Genomic DNA, 15,785 nt, shown 5'->3' with positions numbered 1-15,785 from the left:
CAGTGACTTCTAAGCTGCCTCTCCCCTCTGACTCCTCCCAAGTGTTTCCATGTAGAGTGAAGATTTCAAGTGTGTGTTTTCCCAGAGCGCGTGTTTATTTTATTGTGGTGACAGGAGACTTAGCCTCTCATGTTACATTATTTGAATCACTGTTCATAGTTAACTAGCACATACTTTATCCTCATTGAATAGCAACTTGTTTCCCTGGCAGCCAGCATTGCACTCTCTAGTTCTGTAAGTTTGACTATGTTAGTTGCTTCATGTAAGTGCAGTCATGCAGTATCTGTCCTCCTGTGACTGGCTTTCTCCTCTCAGCATAATGTCCTCTAGGGCCATCCCGTTGCAAACAGCAGGCTCTCCATCCTTTGGAAGGCTGAACAATATTCCAGTTGAAGTATACACTGCATCTTTGTCCGTGCAAGCACTGACTGACTCTTAGGTTGCTTCCATAACTTGGCTGTTGTGAATAATGCTGCAGTGGACATGGGGGTGCAGAGATCTCTGTGAGAGACTGCTTTCAATGCCTTTGGATGAGTACCCAATAGTGGGATTGCTGGGTCATGTGGTAGTTGTAGTTTTCATTTTGTCATTAAATCACAATGGCCATATTATGAAGAATCCTTATATAGCGGCCTTTCTCACTAGACTCTAAGTCCTTGACGATACGTGGTTCTTAGTGATCTCATTACCACCAGCACAGTGATGTGGGCGCCTAATTAATTTCAGTTGCCTGAGTATCGCTCAGTCCTCGAGCACACTGATTCTCCTTCAGCCACGTTGTCCTCACCTGAAATGAGAGTGTGGGGGTGAAGTGGAGACGGGAAGGTGCTCCCCAAAGCCATCTTCTTATACAGACTGTGTAAGGCAGGACTGACTTCCGTGTTAACATAAACTGGCTTCATCGTACACCTTTCCGGCTGCACATACCGATGTCTGTGCTGTGTGTTTTGCCTCCAGCTGTTCCTCGGACCAGCGACACCCAGTGCAGCTCTGTCCCCGAGCCCAGATATGGAAGGAGGATCGGTTCTGAGTTCTCGGCAGGTTCGATTGTGCGATTTGAGTGTAACCCGGGATACCTCCTGCAAGGTTCCACGGCTGTCCGCTGTCAGTCGGTGCCCAACGCCCTAGCGCAGTGGAATGACACGATCCCGAGCTGCGTGGGTAAGCGGGGTCCGAGGCTGTGGGTCCCACCTGCATGTGGCAGTGAAGAGTTGCGTGTCAGTGCGTACGTCCAGTCTGCATAAACCGATCACGCTCCTGACCAATTTAAAGAGCGACCTGCTGTATCAGAAACCACGGAGCAGCTCCAGATCCTAAAAGCTACCGTGTTTCCTGAAACAAGTTATCAGAAGGACAAGTAGGAAACATGTTTTTCTTCTCAGTCCTTGTCATCAACTCTCAAGCCACCAGTGAATGGCGTTATCTCATTTGGGGAGAAATCAATCTAATGTTGATTTGCTGCATTACTTGTGTAATGCCCCTTTAATAAATGTGTCCTGATGAGGGTTGGAAATGTGACAGGTTAGTGCAGCCTGAATGACAACGACAGTGTCAGCCATAGTTTAACTTCTTCATTTTGTGCACGAACGTCTAGTGCAATCACAATTCACGCTTGAGTTCATTTGCGCATTTTAAGTGTCTCTTCTCCTCTGGATTTCCTCACAAACACCATTAATAGCATTTGGGGTTAGTTGCAGGCCTGTACATGGGAGAGAACTCCGTGAAGCTCCTCAAACCGTAGTCGATAAATTATTCCAAACAGATTCACTCCAGAGACACCATTGTTACGTGCAGTGTCTTCTCAGAGCCCTTGAAGAGATTTCTTTGTAGACACAAGATCATAACTTAGTAGCCTAGTAAATAATAATTCATGATATTACTCAGTGAGACGACAACAGGCTAAATTTGATCTTGGTGTAAACAAACGCCATTTGCAATATCATAGTCCATGTAAAATTTCTCTTACTATCTGATGTGATAAAAGACCGCTAAGCACCAAATCACTGTTGTCCTTCACTGTACTTTATTTTTACCGAATTCGGTTTTGTCTTTCAGTCCCCTGCAGTGGCAATTTCACTCAGCGGAGAGGTACGATTTTGTCCCCTGGGTACCCGGAACCATATGGCAACAACTTAAACTGTATCTGGAAAATCATCGTGACGGAGGGATCAGGAATTCAGGTGAGTCCTTCAAGCCGGCGCTGCAGGAAACAGGACCTAACCGGGTCCAGGGTTTGTAGCTTTCTCTTTCTTTTCCTGTTTGTTTGTTTTTTTTTTATTGTTTATTTTCAATGCATAAACCGTAACCCGTTTATCTTTTCTTACTATTTCTACAAAGTGCCTCTAATCACGTTTCTAGATTTTAAATTGTAATAAATATTTTTAGAATAAAATCTATTAAAAGTGCCATTTGTAGAAATTGTTGGCTACCTTTTCCATGGTTTATTTTCCTTGGTTACACCTTCCTCTTGCCTGCGTATATAATTTCATGACAACCTCATATGAGCAGGCTAACTTTTTACACCAAAAATCAACACTAACTTAATATTCTTGTTTGGTAGATTCAGGTCATCAGCTTTGCCACCGAGCAGAACTGGGACTCCCTGGAGATTTACGACGGGGGAGACGGGACGGCGCCCCGACTGGGGAGTTTCTCAGGTCAGATGCCGCCCGTCCCTGTGCCTTTGGGAGTTAGGCCCCCAGACACTGATCACGTAGAACACTCGATGGACACATTTCTCTCCCAGCCCTTCCATGTGCACAGTGGTCCCCTCGGATCAGCAGTCTGAGGCAAGGGCACCCACCAGCGGGGAGAAGCCAGCTCTGTCCCAGTGAGCGAGAGGCCCATGTGAGCCTGGGGCTCACACACCCACAGCTGTGCAGCCTGGGCCGTTCGGTACCCTGTGGGCACAACAGGAAGTCTTCCCTGTGGACGTTCAGTTCGGGCAGGATGAAGCGAGTTTTGAGATTCTGTACTGGCCAACTTGCCTTCTCCCAGATACTTGTTAGAGGCGCTTGGCACAGGTAGGCCCAACCGAGGCAGCGGTCGGACAGGCTGGGGCCAGTACAGCTGGAAAATTTCTGAATGAGTAGGAATGAAAATACCAAAAGGGATCAGAGGAGGAGAAAAAGAACCTTCCAGGACTGTGGTTATGGCAATGCCCGGGACAGGAAAAATGAGTTGTGAAGAGCGTGGTGAGAACGCTCTAGAAATGCAGGCAGCAGCTGGCTCACGCAGGGACTTTAGGCCAAATCAAGGGGCTGAAATTCATCCTAAGATGATCCGGAACCTGTCACAGTGCGGCCAGGACAGTCTTATGTCCATTTTCCCCAAGAGCCCTCTCACCCCTGAATAGAGGATGAATCAGGGAGGCCCCAGGGAGTTCAGAAGACAGGTGGGCAGATGGCAGTGCTGGTACTGCTTCCCAGGACCGGTGGTGACGCTGGGGAGGTGGAGGGACGGCCACCGAGGGGATCAGGAGGCTGCCTAGTTGGGGCCTGACGCCGACTGTTGGGCGGTGTGGTCACAGAGAGGAGGAGGCTTCTGACGGGAGGACATGTGTGGACATGGGGACACGGGGTGTCCGCCAGGTGCAGAGTGTATTATGAGTTCAGCTGCGCACACATCGCAGGGCTGCGGAGCCATGTGACGGACACCTGGAGTCGTTGGTTTACTTGAAGCTGTTGGAGGGCATGGAATAGTTTAAGCAGAGCGTGAAGGACGACGGAAGATCTTATCTTTTCAATAATGTCCGTCCGTCTCAGACAGTTATCGACTTATGTCCTTGTTTTGTTATTTAAAGTAGTATTTCTTTCTTCACACATTAGTGTTATCTGTAGTGTAGCTTTCTCTAGCCCTCCGCCCGGACCACGATTATTTGTCTCGGCGGGTGTTTCCTTGCCGTCTAGTCAGCGTCTACGTATTTAGAGTATGATTTGAATACAGTAGAGCATCGAGCATCCATGCTGTAGGAAAAAGGGGTAGGAACTTGCTTCTCATTGTCACAGGCTGTACATTCCACCCAGATGTCTTCAATTCCCAGAGATGAACGTTTGTCTCTCGCTGGCGCCTTCCAGTGTGCGAGCTGCTGTCACGCTTGCCCTCCCGTCTGAGTGTCTCCTGATTTGTCGGTTACTAGTAAGCAGGCTAGAACAGTTGAAGCCAAAGAGGCATTATATAAAATAAGCCTATATTTTCTTTTCACACACGTTTAGTGGAAATCACTCCCAAATCTCAGTGGGAACATTATTCAGTATGAATCACACAGGGATAGAAATGAGACTATGTAGTCAAAAGCAACATCTTATGAATAATATATTGGATCAGCTCTGCGCCTCCAACGTCCATAAGACGTGCATGTTAGGTTTTGTCTCTTCTTTGTTCAAGTCAAAAGAAAAAAAAAAAGGCAAATGCTTACACTGTTCAAAAGGAGCCATGTGAAAAACCAAACCCATAGTAAAGTGTAAGAATTTGTGTTCCTCCACTGATGTGCTAGAAACATGTCACATCTGCTTGAGGACGGCAGAGAAAATGTGTACTCTTTTCCAGTTCCTAGAAAGAGAGAGGGGCTCAAAGTGTAAGGACCAGACAGAACATGCGGCCGTCAGACAGGATGGGGGTGGCCAGGCTGAGCCCATGTCCCGCCTGCTCTGTATTCAGGAGCGTGATGCTCTGTGATGCTAACGCCCTGTCTGCACCTTCCTCAGGGACCACAGTTCCCGCGCTGCTGAACAGCACGTCCAACCAGCTCTACCTGCACTTCCAGTCAGACATCAGTGTGGCCGCGGCCGGTTTCCACCTGGAGTACAAAAGTAAGGTCAACTGTTTCTGCGTCGGACTCTCACTGTTAGGTCCGGGTCTTTCCTTAAAGGAAAACTAAGTCCACCCCCTTATTACACAGTGAAATCGGATTCCACAACTGTGTTTAAAAGTTGCATGAAATGGGGTTATACAGAATCTAGTTCTACGAAAAATCTATTATGAAAGACAAATTAATGGGGACATGAAGAAATTAGTACCTGGGATGACTAGATAAAACAACTGCTAGAATTTCAGGTTGTTTGTATTAAAAAGCATAGAAAGTACCCATTTGTAATAGTCTTTGTTTTCTTGTGGTAGCAAATATTCACATTGGCATCTAAAAAACCTAGACAATCATAATTTCCAAATAGATTATGATCGTATGCCCTGTCAGTTTCTAGTCTCGAGGCTGCAAGAATAAGGACTCGCACGAAGCAGCCCCTTCCGTGTCTGCATTCATGTATTTTTAATTTTAATTGGAGGAAGGTATTGCAAAGGAGCCGCTAACCTTTTAAAAATGGATGTGAGACTGAGTTAATAGTCTGATAAATGGATGACAAAGGTCAAACTCACAAATCTTCTTTGGCGTTTGATTATGCAGGTAAACCTTGTGAAAGTGAATGAGAATTTCCAATGAGAATGAGGTTTATTTTAGGACATGTTTTCAAGCACTAAAAATGCTTAATGTTGATATCCATCTCCTTTAATAAGCAGTTGCAAATAAGCAAATACGTGGATAAGCTTTAATAAGTGATCTTTCCAATGGAGATAAACAGTGGGCTGAGATGTAAATGTATGGCTGTGTTTGAAAGGCCAGATTTCCAGCTGATGATAAATATTCGGAACCAGGCAGGAACCACAGGGCTGTTTCGCATTCCAGCTAAACCTCCCCGCTTATCTACAGCCCTTCCCGCGCTAGTTTATTCCAATTGATTTGAATAGGACGACTTGGGTGACAGTGTAAAATGATGTTGTGGGCATTATTTATGTCGGATCTGTCTAGAAAAAAACCTGCTCCTGTGATACATTTTGTGAACATTTGTGGATAGGAAACTATGAACCTTATTTATGAGAGTGGTAATAAATTCACTAATATCTTCAGCAGTGTTAGAATCGAGGAATGCACTTATCTTTTCCTCAAAGTTATCTTGTGTCGTCTGGCTTTCCCTCACTTATGGAAAGAGATGCTAGTGAAATAATTAGTCTACAATTAATATTGTGTACAACGACCCATGTATCTAGAGCTCTAAGATGTAATTATCTACATTCTACTTTATTCCCAGCCAACGTACCCCCCTGAAAGAGCCACATTGAGATATTTCTCACTGATGCACCTCTTGTTCAAGAATCTAAGGTGTCATTTAATTTTGTAAAGCATTTTGTTTTTAATTTGGACAAACATAATGCTGCGTTTTCAGTTGCTACCATTTTTTTTGAGGGACTGTTTTTGGAGGGTAGCACCTTCTGAGGGTCATCCCTTCCCTGCCGTGTGCTAAGAGACAGTCATCTCTCGGTTGTCATTCTTTGTGCCAGAGCTTAAGCTATGGATTATATAAAGTGTATGTAGAAGTAATCTTATCAAAGTCAATATCAAACAGTATGAGGACTGTCGAAGTAAGCTGCCAAAAGATGGTCTAATATTTTTCACCTGTTGACATATTTTTGCATCTACCTTACAACATGTAGTGCCATCAGCCAGTGGTGTCTAAGTCAGATTTGTCACTAAAACTTGTATCCATGAAATAATGAACACAACGTCAGCAGGCACTCCCTGCCATGTCCTGCTTGGAACGTGCACTCATTTGTCCTCAGAAGAACACTGCTTTTCAGGTGTGTTCAATTTGTAGAGGAGCAAAAACAGGATAGATACGGAGCGTTTTCAGTCTGCCCAGGTGTAGGTCCCACTGCCAGTGATGACAGACTGCACGCAGACGCAGACAAACTTCATAAGTGGTGTCCAGTCCCCAAGCAGCTGAGCATGTACCCAACGGGGCTGTGTCACCGGCAATGACCAGGTGTCCTGGTGGTTGAGCACCTGGAGAAAGTTCTGGAGTCTGTGAGTCTGTCGGAAACCCAGCGGGTCAGACCCCAACGCCTGAGCTGGTACAGGGAGGCCACACCCGCTTCCTCCCACGAGTCCCAGTTTTCTCACATGGGACTGAAGGCGAAGCCAGTCACTGACAGCCCACTACCCCAAAGGCACAGAGGGGTTCTCTACAAACAGCACACCCTCGTATGCCAAGGGCAGGTTTGTAAAATATCATGATGACGAAGTGATTCTAGGGGGTCCCACGCGATATGTATTCTATGGGGTCCCACCCGATATGTAAGAGGCAGTTTTTCTGTGAATTTACATCATCCAGGGATGAGCTCGGGAGGTCAGCACTTTGAATACTTACTGTTGGGTTGTCGGAAAAGTCATGATGCATTTTTACAATGAAAAACATAGAAAAATACATCATGACTTTTCCAACAACCCAATATATCCTTGTAGCCATCTACCCTTCTTTGGCAGCATTTAACTTGATTGGAAATGTGACAAATTATACATCAGAAAGCACACAAGTGTCACTCTTACTCTGGCCTCTTTTCTTTAGAAAAACAAACAAAAGAAAAGAATAAAATATCGGAGAACTTTAGATTCTACGTATGTAAACAATGATGATATTGCTTTATCCTGGAAAATATAAAATCTGAACTAAAGGTGTGTGACATGGGACCCACTCGAGATCAGTTTGGCAGTGACTATCCTTGAACTCGACATGAAAAAAATTTTTATATATCATTTATGAATATAGCATGTTTATTGATATATGCACTTACATATCATATAAATAAATGATATTCTTATGATATTTAGGATTATCACATATGACTTATGTATATATCAGTAGACAAGAGTTCATTGACTTCAGTGGGATTTGGTGGAAAGAGGGCTAATTAGATTAAACATGGGCTCTGTTGAATTGTTTCTATTTGTCCTATTTTTAATTTGTTCAATTTTTTTACCTTTTTCCTGCCAGCTTTGGTTTAATGGACTCTTATTATTGCTCTGTTGTGTATATCCACTATGGGCTCATTGGATAAAACTTAAAATTTTAATCATTTCCTAGAGTTTAACATATTCATCTTTAATATAGCACAGCTTACCTTCAAATGATGTCATTTTATGCAGAGTCTCAGAACCCTAAATATACTTTTAATTTCTCCTTTTCATCTTTTATGCTATTATTGTTTTACATTTTATTTTTACATGTTATAAATCCCACAGAATATTTTTACTATTTTTGCTTTACGTACTCAATATTCTTTACAAATGATCAAAAATAAGGACAAATATGTCTCCATGTTTCGAGCTTTTTATTTCTTTGGGTAGATCCAAGTTTCTGGCTAAACTTTTCTTATCTAAAGAACTTTCTTTACCATGTTTTGTCACATAGCTCTGCTGGCAATGAATTCTCCCAGCTTTTGTTTTTCTGAAGAAGCCATCATTTCACCTTCATTTTCAAAAGATACATTTGCTGGGCATAAAAGTATGGGTTGAAAGTTTCTATTTCCAATAGATTAAAGATGTCACTCCATTATCTTTGCGTTTCTTAGTCTATGAAGAGAAGTCAACTGAATTTTTTTGTCTGTATGTATGTGACCCTTTTCTCTAACTTCTTTATGTTTTTTTGTTTGTTTGTTTTTATCTTGTATTTCATCAGGTGGAGTAGGATGTGTTAGGTGTGTGTTAGGTGTGTGTGTGTGTGTACATGCACACACTTAATATTCACCCTGCTTGGGGTATTCCAACATTCTTGAGTGTATAGTTTGATATCTGTTATTATTTATGAAAAATTCTTGGCCATTATCATCCCAGATACTTCTTTTGCCCCATCCTTCCTGATGCTTCTGGGCCTCCAATTACACATGTTAGACCATTTGATATTATTTCATAATTCCTGTTTGCTCAGTTCTGTTTTATTCACCGCTTTCTGTTTGTGTTCCAGTTTGTGTAATTGCTGTTAACCTTTTTTCAAATTTGCTGCGTCTTTCCTCAGAATACCCCAGTGTCAAGTCTATTAATGAGCTCATTCAAATAATGCTTTGTCTCTGATATTTCCATTTGACTCTTTCTTATAATTGTTGTCTCTTCACAATAATTACTCCGTCTCTGCGTGCATGCTGGCTTTTCTACTAGATCCTTTAGCATATTTCTCATAGTTATTTTAATATCTCTGTTTAACATATCCATTAATGAGTGTGCTCTGAGTCTGATTCTGTTACTTGCTTTATCTATGGGCAGAGGGTTGTTTTTTCTTGCTTTTCTGTGTGTTTGACCTTTTCTATTGAAGCTGGACACCGTGAGTAGAACTGTAGAGACTGCTGTTAGTGATTATGCCTGGAAACGATATTCACGCTGCTGACAGCATCCATGCCTGGGAATTCATGCCTCCGTTAGGTTGTGGAGTCCATCTCGCCCAGCCAGTGGGCTGAGTTTCAGTCCTGTTGTTGCTATGGTTACTTTCAGCCCATCATAGGCTTCAGATTCCTCTATTGGGGAGCTGTCATTGCTACATGCTTCATTTGGGGTCGTTTTCTCAGTGTTAGCACTCCACCTTCAGCTTTAGTAATCCCTAAACACCTTTTCAGGAGAGGGGTCTCCCTTCAAACCCCTGCTCCTCCCCCAGGGCTCGGCTGCTGCATGCCACCCTGTGCTGAGCTCATGCTGAAGGCCAGTTGCTCTGTTCTCTTCCAGCCTTAGCATTTGAGTTTTACTATGATTTTATGATTAAAACTGTTAAAATTATGGAGTGAATAAAGTTTTCTAATGAAAGTCATGTAGGTTATTTTTAACTCTTTTCCCCTCCACCCCAACTGTGAGTAAGTGTGGAGGGTATTAATTTTCTTACCTGAACAGTGGTTGCAAATGTTGTCCCTACCGTTTTATAGCGAGATTCTAACTTTATCGTTGACGATTGCGATGAGCATAAACTGAGGAAAAACCTGATTGAAATATTTGTTTGTTCTAGAGTGCTGTGTGAATCTGCATATTTCTGAGAACGGTGAGGGACGAGATTTACTCATAATGCCATGCTGTGTGGCCCCATAGGTCATTTTGTGTTTGAGTGTGTTCACTTTCATTAAATATCGACATTTTTTTGGCGACACTAGCCTACGAGTATTATGGAAAAGCAGAATAGTTGGGTCACAGTGGGTTTCTGAATCTAAATATAGAAAAATTATATGGAAAGTATTTATAGATATTAAACGGGCATTATCTATACACATTTAAACTCTCGGTAGCCAACAATGGGTAAATCTAGAGTATTTGTCCTTAAAGAAAACATGTTTCAATGCAGTCCCACGTGCAAAACCCTATTACTTTATTAAAAGTTATGGTCAATTGAAATATATGATTCTATCTTTTTAATTATTCCTTTGGTTTCAGGATCATCTTACTAGCTTAAAGCTCATGGTGTTATTCTATCAAATTCATCTCTTGGGTGTTAAAACTTCTCTAGTCGATAGCCAGTCTTGCAGATTTTTCATGGCAGGTAGTTAGGGAATAGAGATGCTAGAAGTGGCATAAGAAATGACTGAGGTGTCTGTGACTTAGCCACCAACTAATTACTTCTAAGAATCTCAGTCCTATTAGACTTTTGATCGGGGCTCTAAAAACAGGGCAGTGGATTGAAGTGGGTGATGAGGAAAGTTTCGAGTGTCAAAACGCAATGCAGTTTTGGAAGAGTCAGGGCTGTTTCCTACTCCGCACACTACTGGGTTTTCCACCTCCCTCCTCAGAGCTGTCGATTCTTTCTGTCCTGTGTAATCAGCAAAGACTTCCCTTCCTACAGGGCTTTCATCCCAGTTCACCATGATCACACAGTACATATAACAGATATGCAATTAGCAGGAAAACCTTTCTAACATTCTCATCGGGTCACTTGTTTGTATTTCATTTGTCAGTATCTGTTCCCCTAAATCTCATCCCTCTCACGAACTCTGGCCGGAACTTTCCACTGGTCTTTCTGTCTCTGCCTTCTTCAACACAAGGTGAATTCGGATTTCCCCACAAATGCCTCTTTAATCAGAACATTCATCCTCCTGCTAAAAATCCTCCAGTGACTCAATCTCCTGTAACCTCCAGACCTTGGTGTGTTTACAGGACATGCCAACAGGGTTACGGCCCATTGTCATCCCAAAGCCGGGTCACTGGGTCAGACGTCAAACTGACACTTTCACCAAATGCCCCCATTCTCCTCACCTCTGGCCTTTCCCAGACCCGGCTCAGCGTGTCAGCCCCGCTGTTCTCTTTGACCTCTATTTTTATTAGCATTCATTGTCCACGTGCTTCAGTTATAACACCTTTTCTCTTAGTTTATTCTTTATGTCCTTGAACACAATTAGATTGTTAGTTCTTGGGATCATAGAAAATACTAACCTTCCTCCAGCACCTCCTGTCTTTAATCTTTCTACAGGACTCAATAAATTGTGTTGGCGCCCATGTTTGCTTCCAGATGATTTAATTAGTAGGTGATAATTTCCAATTAGGGAAATAATTCTTTAAAGAAATAAGGATAGATCTGTGATCACATCTTGTTTTTGATGCTTCATTTTAAATGACAACTTACATAATTTACTATTTTAATGTGAACAGTTTTTGATCTTTGTTTTTTATAGATGCACGCGATCTCGAGATTTCTAAAAAAATATGTGTTTAGTAAGACTCTACTGGTTCTTAGAGCTATAAATGTAAAAGCATGTGTGTTAAGTATTTATATGTGTACATACAATCACACATTAAATGTCCATATTTTATTTGATAATTATTCCCATTGATCTATCTGATACATAAATTAAACAATCTGAGAAGACTTTATAAATTACTGCCATTGTCATCATTGTAAACATACAATGGGTCTTTTACTCAGAAACCCTGGAAATGACAAGAAACGCATGTGCTATTGGATTTATTTTTGTGTAATTGAGACTAAGTTCAAGTATAAGGTATAACTATAGCAGGAATAGAAATTGCATTTATTATGTGGGCTGAACCTGCCAAGAATTTATGAATAAGAGAAAATGTTTCAACTGTGCGTGTATGCTGAGCACCTTAGATAGTGAATAAAAAGGTAATTTCTATTCTTAGGATACTATTTTATAAGTTTAAGGACTTTTCTCTGGAGCTATTATTTGCTGCCGTGAAGACATGTTGATTCACTGAACCCTGTAGTAGAAAAGTCTTGAGTGCACAGAGTGACACGTGTGTTTTCGTCTTGGTGATCATGACAGCTGACATATATTCATCTATTGTCAACCCCCCATGACGTCTCCCTACGTGAAGTTGTGACTTCTTTATTCACCTGTTTTCCGACACATCGTCTGACCTTTAATGCAGCTTTTTATTTATACGTTTACAGAGTTGATCAACAACATTTCCATCTTAGGGTGTATCATACCTACATGCATATAAAGACAGATTTTTACCTACTAGTTTTATGCAAAGGAATCATTAGTATTTAATTAAGTACAATAAACAATGTGCTCAACAATTTTTTTTCTTTACAAAACTAATGGCTACCCTTAGACACAGGCAGTAGTGTCCCGATGGCCTGCCTGTGCTCCGAGTGCTCACGCGGCTCCATGTTTGCTCCGTGCCACCTCTGCTCCTAGGAGCGCGGTAACCCAGCTCCACCGGGTCGGCTGCCTTCTCCCTTTGGTTATTATCTTCATTATTGTTTTGAGCTCTACAGTTAGAATGACAGATTGTTTTTCTGTTTGTTTGTTTGTTTGTTTTCAGTTATAAAGTTTGAAAACCGTACACTATGCCAGTCAAAATGAAGACAAGGCTAAGTTGAGAAAAGTGCTCAAAGTCAGTTCAGCTGCGTCCCCAAAGGTCTCATTTATCCTGCCGTAAACATTTGACAAAAATGGCATGTTTATTACATGCTTCACAATCATTTTCATTTTTGAGATTTAAGCAAACCCTTCTCTGAATTTTGCTTAATGGATTTACGATAAGGGCTACAGTGAATTTCAGAGACCCAATGGCAAAGCCATTACCTATGTATTCAGTCAAATTAGAACACTGATCTTGTTCATGACTTGGCTTTTTGGTCTTTGCTTCCACAGGCTAGATGGTTGGAGAAAAAAACTGTTCTTGCTACCTTGTAAATTTAATCACAGTTTTATAAATTAGCACATTTCTAAATGTCCCAAGTTTTACATTTGAAATGATGAGAATATACTTCCATGGGTAATACAGTGTAGACACCGTGATACATGGACGTATTTCTCCCTGTTTTCTTGTGTCTTCATAGCAGGAGGTCTAAACCCTTAGAATGCATAGTAATTACCTTCTCATCATCTTCACCTGTAATCAGGACAGCTTGTGATGCAGAATCTGGCGGTTTGTGAACCCCTTTTAAAGAAACATCACTTCACAACATTTGCTGTCTTACCATTCACGGTGTGGACTATAAGTGTGCTATGCTTTGGAAAAACTAGAAATCCTTTCTATAAAAAGAAAAAAAAAACATGCTTATAATGTGACCATTTACTCTCTGAGGTGTCTCTACTTCTGAAAAGTTAATTTTGAATTTGCCTATTGGAGGGTTGTGTTTTATAATTGTATTTTAGAAAGTCTTTAGAACAGTTCTTATATTTGTATGTATCTTTCTACATGTCTATTTTTGTGTCTAAATGAATACCTTTTCATTGAGTAATTTTAAAATTTTGTCTGTCACTTATGTGATACTGCCAGCCACGATTTAACAACATTAAATGTTTCCTCAGCTGAAACACCATTCCTCTAAAACTCCGCCCGAAGGAGTATATGTTCAAGAACATTCTCCTGTAGATTCTTTAAAGAATGGTGTACACATTCACAGACTTATACTGACCTGTCTAGTTCACAGTCATTATCGTGCACTGCCCTGCCTATTCTCGGCACATCCTGTTTGTTTCACATTTTGATGAGCATACTGAATAAATGCAAATAAATTGTCTCACCCTTTCCTTTCACCCGAAGTTCTTCAGCACCCCTCCTGCTGCCCCCTAACGGTCAGAAAAGTCATCGTTTTGTCTTCTAAGTTCCTACCGTTTTGCATTCCATTGTTGGAGTGTTTCTGGTGCTCTCTGGCCTGCTTTGTGGTGTTTGTAGTTTGGGTCAGCAGTGTCCATGGTTATCTTTCTCTGAAAGGCTTTTCCGTTTCTTTAAGGCACGGGAGATGGTTCTGCAGAGCCCCGCCACATTTGCACACTTCTATAGGGCTGTGCTGAGAGCCCGGATGTGTCTGGGTCTGTTCCCTATGCCAGTCGTAGTTTTCTAGCCCTGAAAGTCAAAATTCCCTCCGCACAATCCAAGTCCACGCTCAGTGCCCCTTGAATTCCTCTGGGTATTGCAGGCAGATCATTACATTCTTAGGGGACAAGTGCCGTGTTTGGAAAACGCGAGGCTCTGGTCTAGAATAGATCAGTAGTTCAGCAAATATTTCAAGATGATCGTATGAACCGCTTCTCTCCTTTGCAGCTTAATTCCTGTGTGTGCGTGTGTGTGTGTGTGTGTGTGTGTGTGTGTAAATGCTATCACTAGGACATGTTGCTACCAATACTAAATATGGCCGTGCCGTGAGCATCTGAGTTATACTGGATTCATAGGGACAATAGGGAAAGAAGGGAAGGCGATGTTTCTGCCTGCAGCTCCAGGGCCACGGTCTGTGTACAACTGCTTCCTGTGTCTTATCGCATCAAACACTGATGGAAATGATGTTTGTATGTTTTTTACTTATTCAGAAATTTTATTATAATTCCTGCAAGTACAGATACAAATGCAAGTTACTTTTTTCACAGGATGAATTGGATTTATACATGGAATTCAAGTGAAGGAGAAAATGAAACTAAATTAATACGCAATAAATGCATTTAAATCAACACATAATAGACAAATATAGTAAATAAATAAAAACTCATGCGTAAAGGAAAGGGCACTTATAACTGAGTTTAAATTTTAATTATTTGCCATATTTATTTTATTTTAATTTCAAAATATTTTTTTCTGTTCATTTTGAGCATTTTGGGGTTATTGATGTTCTCTGGTCTCTGTCATGTGTGGTGCGTACTTGAAATATTCCCAAATGCTGATGTGGTAGCACCATAAACTAGCTTTTCAGTCTTTCTAATGGTAGTTAGAAAGTTTATACCAAGACTATTTTAAGTACATTTATTCAGGGTCAAATAAAACTATGAAGTGATAGATGGTGGGTCATCTTGCCAATCTGTGATAGGAAAAAAAGGGTGACATTTAAATATGGCTGCAATCTGTATTCTAAAGTTTAAAAGAGAGAGAGAGATAAATTAGACTTCTACCAATAAAACATCTAAAAGGCCTAAGTGCTTGTTTGTCCTTTTTTTCATGATTAGCTATTTTATCATCTATGAAAAGCCCCAAATGGCTTGAAATTCTGTGCGAGGAATAAAAAATACTGCCACTTAACGCATATGGCGTTTTATGCTTTTAAGCGTGCAGCCATTTAGGGGGAAATCTGTTTCGAGTTAGAGAGGCTCTGCCTGAGGCCTGCCCCTCCAGACAGCGCCGATGCCCTGGGCTCCTCACCTGGAGACGTCATGGCCAGTGGTGCCTGGTAGGACGCCACGGGATCGCCAATGACCAATCGCGATGGGAAGGGAAGACACTTCTCTCTGTGTGTCTCATCCTCCCAAGGTTTGGGGGAAAGGGAGGCAAAGGTGCTTCTCAGCGTTCACGCGTAGGACTCGCCAGGGATGGCGCCCGCATGCAGCCTGACGGGAGTTGGGGCGGGCACCCCTTCCAGGCCTCAGCGCGCTCTGGCGGCAGCGGCCCCCAGCTCGCCCGCCTAGGCCGGCGGCCAGCAGCCTGGAGCTGGGAAGCGAGACCCTGGCTGGACTCCGCCCTCCCCTTACTGTCAGACGCCGGGGTCTGGTCTGAGCTCTTGCAAAGGAGCAGTGATTTGCGCACAGCC

General features: G+C 42.1%; 1 protein-coding gene across 1 annotated transcript in view; it reads left to right on the top strand.

The window, feature by feature from the left end:
- Positions 1-15,785, top strand: part of CSMD1 (CUB and Sushi multiple domains 1) — a 1,699,370-nt gene that overhangs the window by 1,495,491 nt on the left and 188,094 nt on the right. The window contains exons 33-36 of the mRNA XM_019652695.1: positions 958-1,161; positions 2,056-2,180; positions 2,561-2,657; positions 4,707-4,850. Of these exons, the coding sequence (XP_019508240.1) occupies positions 958-1,161; positions 2,056-2,180; positions 2,561-2,657; positions 4,707-4,850 (570 nt within the window). The remainder of the gene's footprint in view (positions 1-957; positions 1,162-2,055; positions 2,181-2,560; positions 2,658-4,706; positions 4,851-15,785) is intronic.

Source organism: Hipposideros armiger, unplaced genomic scaffold (genome assembly GCF_001890085.2).
Source record: "Hipposideros armiger isolate ML-2016 unplaced genomic scaffold, ASM189008v1 scaffold_185, whole genome shotgun sequence".
In the NCBI taxonomy this organism is placed as follows: Eukaryota; Metazoa; Chordata; class Mammalia; order Chiroptera; family Hipposideridae; genus Hipposideros; species Hipposideros armiger.
This window is presented reverse-complemented; position numbering and strand designations above follow the sequence as displayed.